At 40.9% G+C, this 8,045-nt stretch overlaps 1 protein-coding gene across 1 annotated transcript; it reads right to left on the reverse strand.

The window, feature by feature from the left end:
* Positions 1 to 45: 45 nt before the first annotated feature.
* LOC133371844 (uncharacterized) lies at positions 46 to 5,793 on the reverse strand. The gene is made up of 4 exons (XM_061599718.1): positions 5,725 to 5,793; positions 2,176 to 3,172; positions 375 to 438; positions 46 to 140 (listed from the first exon to the last, which is right to left on the reverse strand). The coding sequence occupies exons 1-4, from the start codon at positions 5,766 to 5,768 to the stop codon at positions 61 to 63; spliced, it is 1,185 nt and encodes a 394-aa protein (XP_061455702.1). The 5' UTR covers positions 5,769 to 5,793; the 3' UTR covers positions 46 to 60.
* Positions 5,794 to 8,045: the final 2,252 nt, after the last annotated feature.

Raw genomic sequence — 8,045 nt, forward strand, 5'->3', positions numbered from 1 at the left:
TGATTATCTCAGAGGGGGTTTCGTCATTCTTTGTGCTAGTTGTGCAATTGAAGCCCGCATCTAATAGTTCCTCTGCCAGACACTTGGTAGCCATATTAGTGTACTGAACAACAGATGGGTGTCATCGGCCAAAGATGGCACTAGGGAGGGAAAATAACAACATCCTTGCAATTAGTATCCTCCTTTCCATTTGTTCTGTATTTGACAATTTGCCCCAGGTATCAAAGGCATGGAGAATTCTCTCTATTCAGAGCATTGTGGATGATGAACAGGATAGGATTACCTATCAAGCTTTTTATGGCCACGTAATAGATGCATTTGGACTTCTACCCATTACTTACTTTTACCCTTGATGGTATCACTATAACACTTACTGGAAGAGGCACTCTCATGCTTGCCCATGTTTCTCAGTGATCTCTGGAAGTTTTCTTCACAGTCCTATGAACAAGACAAACATTTTATGAACAAGGCAAATTTTTAAGATGTCTCAAGACCCTTGGCTGTTTTTGCTGCAAGAGACTAATACAGCTGTCCCTTTTGGAAGAGTTTCCAATGCAGCAACCTTGCCGAAGAGAAGTAGATCTAGGTCTGGTCAGTGCCACAATAGAAGACCACCAAGGTACCTTATATTTTACCAGCTTCAGTTCTGTAGAAAGAAGGTGAGACTTAATAAGATTCACTAGTTGTCACAGGATGCCAGTGATCATGCATACCAAAGTATCTAATGCAGTCCTCACACTTCCAGAAGGCTTATTGACCTAGTGGAAGCTTCTATGAATGGCAGGGGGTGAGAGGCAATTTTTGCAAATTCCTTCTTTCTGCTACAGCCTCTCCTCGCTGCTCTGGAGGGTCCCCCAACCTTCTGGAGCAGATTTTGGAGGGTGCAGGGTGCTCTAGAAACAAGAGAGAATAAGCAAAAAACCACTTACTCACCCCTTCCATTTAAAGAAGCCTCAATTGGATCAGAAGCTTCAGTGAACAGGACAGCATTGGATACAACCCCTACCTGCAGACTCTGTAAGGCTGCATCAATCTCCTGTTTATTATGACTACTTGGAGAAGGAAACTAGCTGTTTTGATCCAGTAGTCAAAATAAGACACATCTACATTCTCTCAATAAAGGAGTGAGATGTAAGATCCCTCAGGTGTTCTCCGTTGCAATTCAACAGGGAAGAGCCAAGGGAGCCATCTGTTTGCTCCAGGCATTCTGCTTGACAAAGAGCAAAGTCAAGGTTTTTAGATCCAACCCTGTAAGAAGACCCAAATGTAACTCAAGCCAAAGCCTCCAGGCAGGTCCTGGTTCTGGTCAGAGACAGCCTAGCTATAGTTTACCATGCCTTGGTAGCTTCCAAATTACACCACAGAACTGAGGCTGCCTTTGAAAATGCCTCAGAAACTTCAGCTCAAAATACAGTTGGTAGGCTTTTAACTCAAGGCTGGCCACAGGGAACACGGCTTACCACTTTTCAAACAACCGCAGTGACTGCCAATCCTTTCTGAGGAAAATTCAAAATTCTGGTGATCACCTTTAAAGCGCTGAATGGCTTGGGGCACTAGTATCTTAAGAACCACCTTCTCTGCTACAAGTGCCTGAACCTCACGATCACCTTCAGAGGCCCTCCTCAAAGTCTCCATGCTGCCAGAAGTTAAAATGTGTGGTGACTGCAGAGAGGGTTTTCCCAATTCTGTGGAAAACCTACTCCGGAGAGGCTACTCTGATGCCAGATTTTATGTCTTCCTGGCCCTGGCCTTTCAGTGTGTTTTCTGAAGCAGTTTCAATTTGTGGCTTTATTGACTCTGACTGATTTCATCCTGTTTTAATATTGTGGGTTTTTGCTGCATTGTATTTTATTATTTCTGATTTTGTTTGCTAGTTTGGGAGATTAGAAACAAGAGATTAAAGGATGGCATGTAAGCTTCTAAATAAATACCACTGTTAGAGCATTCTTAGGCTGCCAGTGACAATCTGAGGATTCAAGAATCTTGGTAACCTGCAGATTACACAACAAGGGTGTCAGCCTGTTCATGCACAGTGTATTGTAATATTCAATACCACTCAAAGGACAAAACATTGTCTACATGGTGATATGACAAAAATATGTGTCGCTACAGAAACGCTGTAAGTGGAAACTTTGGTGTATACCAACATTAGCAGCGATCATAGATTCTACATACCTGGATTCCAGCATCAGTTTCCTTTTCTGCGTGGGCCTTTGTGCAACCAGAGTGAGGAGTTTTGAGGAGCCTAGTATTTTGCAACAGGTTCAGTTCACATATAGACTCCTTATTTTGGCTTGTATTGTGAATCAATTTCACATCATCCTGCAGGCGATCACGTTTTTCCTCTTTCGAGAGCCCATTTGCACAGCTTCCTTTCCTGCCTTCTTCAGTGGCTTTGCTTTGAGTGGACAAGCAGAGCTTGGAATGGGTCAGGGGGTTGTCCTGATTCCCTTTACCTATGGACTTGCTAACAGAGTAGGGGGATGATGGAAGCATTTTCTTAGAGCCAGGCTGCCACTTTCCAGTGCCAAAGAATGCTGCCCCTGTCTGGAGTTTCACCACAGGTTTGAATTTCATGCTTAAGACTCTAAAAGGACCATCCATTTTCTTTTCCATAGCACAATTAGCATCCTCTTTCCCCTTGGGAGGAGCCATCTTTATTTTGGCTCTTTTGGTGTTTCCTGGCAAATTCTTGGCCTGCCTGGAAGCACCAGGGCACTTTGATATTGTTGAGGCTGTCATCACTTTAAGATGTGCCGTCTCTGACTTGCTCGCAATAAGTAGGTTTCCATCATTTCTTGGACCAAGAGGATGGCTTTCATTTGCCAGTTTCCTCTCCAGCAGGCTTCGATATTGCTTCCCTTTGCTGTAAAAGGAGCTGGTGGATACAATGGAACTGTGTGTGGTGCCACACTCTGGAGACATTCTCTGTGGGAACTCCCTTTGTATTCCCTTTGGCACACTGGCTCTCTGAAGTGGAGAGGTATCAAGCTTCTGTAATTTTTTTGATTTTTGGAGCATGTGATGGTTTTCTTTATCATCATCTCGGACACTTGGCATTTGCTTTACTGGAGATGCAGAACTTTGACCTGCAGATATCATAGCCATGGGCGGCTCCTCAGTGAATTCCATCATCAGTTTTTTCACTGGATTCCCATATACTAGTAGCAAACTATAAAATGTAAAGTTAATATGTATTTATTTTCATTACACATAAACATAACACAATAAATCAACAACTATAGCCAGTGATAGATTCATATGCAAACTGTTGTACACAGACCATTCTATGCATGTAGTACACATACTGCATAATCCATTACAGAAATGTAAAGTTAATATTTCATTCTTTACATATTTCAGAATAAGTTCAACTATCTTAGCACAATTTCAGTTAAAAAATTATTCTGATAGCTTTGGAAATCATGGATAATCAACTGTGCGGATACAAAATTACAGCTGAACATAGAAAGCTATGTTATAATGAATCAGGCTATTGGTCCCTCTAGTTGAGTTATACTGAATCAAGTCATTGGAGTATTGTCCACATTCCAAGGTTTCAGGCAGGGTATATTACCAGTTGAGTGTACTACTGTCCATTTAAACTGAATCTGATTGAAAATACATGTTCAGTGTTGATTCCAAGACATCTTATCATTGCCCCTATAAATTGGGATAATGTCCCCCTATGGAGAGGTTATGTTCTTACTAACAGAGATGCCCCTCTCTAGGATGCACACCTTAAAGTGGTGAGGGGGTTTGAGAATGTTGAAGAAGCTGGGAGCAATGTTGTCAGGAGTCTAGACCAAGAGGCTAGACTCTTAGCAGGGGCACTGAATCTGTCCAAATTTTGACAAAAAATTGTCAAGAAATATGGAAATCTAAACAGTGGCCCACAGACTGGAAGCATTCAATATACATCCCAATTCCAAAGAAAGGCGATCCCAGGAAATGCAGTAATTATTGAACTATTGCCTTAATATCCCATGCAAGTAAAATAATGCTCAAGATTCTACAACAAAGGCTCTTGCCATATATGGAGCGAGAAATGCCAGATGTCCAAGCTGGATTTAGAAAGGGAAGAGGTACAAGAGATCATATCACAAACATACCTTGAATAATGGAACAGACCAAGGAATTTCAGAAGAAAATCACCCTTGCTTTATAGATTACAGCAAAGCCCTTGACTGTGTAGATCACGAACTATGGAACACTTTAAGAGAAATGGGGGTGCCACAGTATCTTATTGTCCTGATGCGCAACCTATACTCTGGACAAAAGGCTACTCTAAGGAAGGAATATGGAGAAACTGATTGGTTCCCAATGGGAAAGGGTGTGAGACTTTTTATCACCCTATTTATTTAATCTATACGCAGGACATATCATACGGAAAGCAGGATTGGAGCAAGATGAAGGAGGTGTGAAAATTGGAGGGAGAAATATCAATAATTTAAGATATACAGATGATACCATACTACTAGCAGAAACCAGTAATGATTCGAAATGAATGCTGATGAAAGTTAAAGACTAAAGTAATGCCAACAAAAGATTTATGTAACTTTACAGTTGACAATGAGGACATTGAACATGTCAAGGATTATAAGTAGCTCGGCACAGTCATTAACCGAAATGGAGACAATAGTCAAGAAATCAGAAGAAGGCTAGGACTGGGGAGGGCAGCTGTGAGAGAACTAGAAAAGGTCCTCAAATGCAAAGATGTATCACTGAACACTAAAGTCAGGATCATTCAGACCATGGTATTCCTGATCTCTATGTATGGATGTGAAAGTTGGACAGTGAAAAAAGCGGATAGGAGAAAAATCAATTCATTTGAATTGTGGTGCTGGAGGAGAGCGTTGCGTATACCATGGACTGCAAATAAGACAAATAATTGGGTGTTAGAACAAATTAAACCAGAACTATCACTAGAATGATGAAACTGAGGTTATCATACTTTCCCAGAGCTTGGAAAAGTTACTTTTTTGAACTACAACGCCCATCAGCCCAATCCAGTGGCCATGCTGGCTGGGGCTGATGGGAGTTGTAGTTCAAAAAAGTAACTTTTCCAAGCTCTTCTTTCGACACATCATAAGAAGACATGATTCACTAGAAAAGACAATGATGCTGGGGAAAACAGCAGGGAGTAGAAAAAGAGGACGGCCAAACAAGAGATGGATTGATTCCATAAAGGAAGCCACAGACCTGAACTTACAAGATCTGAACAGGGTAGTCCACAACAGATGCTGTTAGAGGTCGCTGACCATAAGTCGTAGTCGACTTGAAGGCACATAAGACCAACAGAGATGCTCTTTCTTGATCGTATGCTTATCCTTATGTTTCCCATATCTTTCAAGTGTTTTATCTGATGCCTGAACTGGCATGTTGTGTCTCATCTGATATTGATTGCAATGTACTGTACTCCACTCTTTGTTTCCGTTTGTCCTGGTTCTCCTGTTAAGGGGGTAGCCAGGGTCGTGTTGTTATTGTTAAAAACTCAACAAAACATTTTTTTAAAAAACCCAAATGTCTAATTGTTAATTTGGAAAATGAAGCATTAAAGCAGTATGAGGAAGAGCTCATCACTGTTTTAATGCATTTTTATATAATTTATTAGTATGATTTTGTACACTACATTTGTCATGTAGCATCCAATACAAGCAGAAGAGTCTCTGCATATATCACATCTGATTTTTCAGACTTGAACATTTGTAGTGGAAACCTCACCCATCAGAACTGCGTTTTCTTTTTCTTGGAGTAGCAGATGCCATGTCCTCAGTAAAGTGCCTACAAATCAAAAACATCTATATGTTAATGTTAATAAATGTATTTTCCGGCCTGTAGAGATGTGGTTGGAAAAATGAAAACTCAGGCTTGCAACTCTTGCTTGCCATTAATATCACTGCTCTCCACACTAATTTACACTTCCCGACCCTTTACCCTTGGAATAGCAGCTTAATATAGCCCAGGTCTATCATTCCCTCATGTATTTCAACAAAAAATACAGCAGTGGTTTCTACATGCCTGCAGGACTTCCTAGGCAAACAGATGACTGTAAATGTAAACTCCTTTCAGGGTAAAGCCCTCAAAAAGTGTCATACATAAGATGGAGGATGTAAGATACAATAAGCATAACAAAAAGGTGCATGCAGGTATTATACGAAAAACTGCTTTAAATCACAAAGCCTATTTACCATCTCAAGAAGGCAGCTGAACATGTAAAATAATCTCTTGTTCTACAACAGAGAGGCCAACATTAAGAAGGCTCCGTGTTTAACAGTTGTATCTCGGCACTCAGGGCCAGGAGGACATAGCTGACTTTCCATGGTAAACATGAGATTGTCCAGGGGAAGAGAGAGCAGCAACAACTGTACTCTCTCTGATTTTGTGTCATGCCATCCCATGGCAGCCATTTTGTGACTGGCGCCCTTAGCACTTTCTCAAAATTCAAAAGGTGCCCACTGGTCCAAAAAGGTTGGTTGACCCCTGCCTTAACTGCTCATTTTATTTTTCGTATCTTAAACAAATCAAAATAAATAAAAGAGCATCATTCCATTCATTTAAAAGAGGTGCTCATTTAATGAACTAATTCAGAGAAGGCCCTTAGTGGCTTGGCTTAGCGAATATTTTTGCCTTTGGCAGGCTTTCTCTTTTTTTTTGAAAACCAATAAAATATAAAAAATACATAAATTAAAAAAGAAGTGCTTAATGGAGTGGCTCCTGCCATGTTTGCTTGTTTAATGTGCAAAATGGCTCATGTAAGATCTGTTGACGGATCTACTGAGGTTCCAGAAGGTTTTCATTTTAACCCTTTTGGATCCTCTCTGTCTTTGGGAGTAGCCCAGGCACCACTTTCTGTGCCAAGGAACCTGTTCATTCAAGTTCTAGTCATTATATAACTATTTAAAAGCATTTCTATGCTGCCCTTGATTAAAACAGATTCCAGGGCAGTGGATACAGATGTTCATTAAGCTCCACTAAAATAAAACACCAACATTAGCAGCCATAAGAAGAGAAAGCAGGTAAAAAATTGCAAAGCAGATGAGGGACTGCACACACAAAAAATTCCCCCAAAAAAAGCAAACTAAGCAAGAGCAGGACTGAAGCCAGCTGGATTTAGATTAAAGAGAAAATATAAGGAAGGATATTCCAGCAGTACAAATTCAGAACTGGATGTTGGGGAATTAATTATTATATTTATATCCCGCCCTTCCTCCCAGCAGGAGCCCAGCGCCGCAACCTTATTAAGGAAGGAGGTTAATTTCACAGGCAAAGGACCATCACTGCACACAGAGGCTCAGTTCAGCACTTACCAAATATCTTCTGGCCAGCCGTACTTTATTAGATCTTCATCTGCAAGAAAAAAGCGAAACAGTTAGCAGAGAGAATTTCCTCTGCGTCCTCCCTGAGAGCCAGGCCATGGCTGCACCTTTGGGGCAAGGCTTATCACGCAAACCTACTGGGTCACCTCACGAACCAAATCGTTAAAGAAGAAGATCTTTCTGAAAACAAAGGAATCCAGTACTAAACTTTCAAGGCAGAAACAATCATTTCGATTTGAATTATGCCGCAAATTTTGAATACTGAACTGCATAATTAGATCTGAGTAGCTATAGCACTGCTGAAGGATGGACCAGTGCAACACTCACAAAGTCTGACACACATGTGCGCGCGTATTTCCAGTAGTCATTTCTGCAAGGCAAATTATTTTCACATCCATGAAGTGTCCTGGGACAAAGAGATATAACCTTTTATACTTTGATTGCAATCCTATACATACCGTATATTCCGGCGTATAAGACGACTGGGCGTATAAGACGACCCCCAACTTTTCCAGTTAAAATATAGAGTTTGGGATATACTCGCCGTATAAGACTACCCCTGCTTATGACATGCAGGTACTTAGCAGGAAAACTGTCACTTATAAACATAAGGCTGTTTGTCATCAAACATGTAAACATAAAACAGTGCAAGAGGATTAAACTTTTCCTAATTCACTCTATAGCTGAAAGGAAGGAAATTCCCTAACGGCTCTCAGGGAGACCGCG

Source organism: Rhineura floridana, chromosome 17 (genome assembly GCF_030035675.1).
Source record: "Rhineura floridana isolate rRhiFlo1 chromosome 17, rRhiFlo1.hap2, whole genome shotgun sequence".
Lineage (NCBI taxonomy): Eukaryota > Metazoa > Chordata > Lepidosauria > Squamata > Rhineuridae > Rhineura > Rhineura floridana.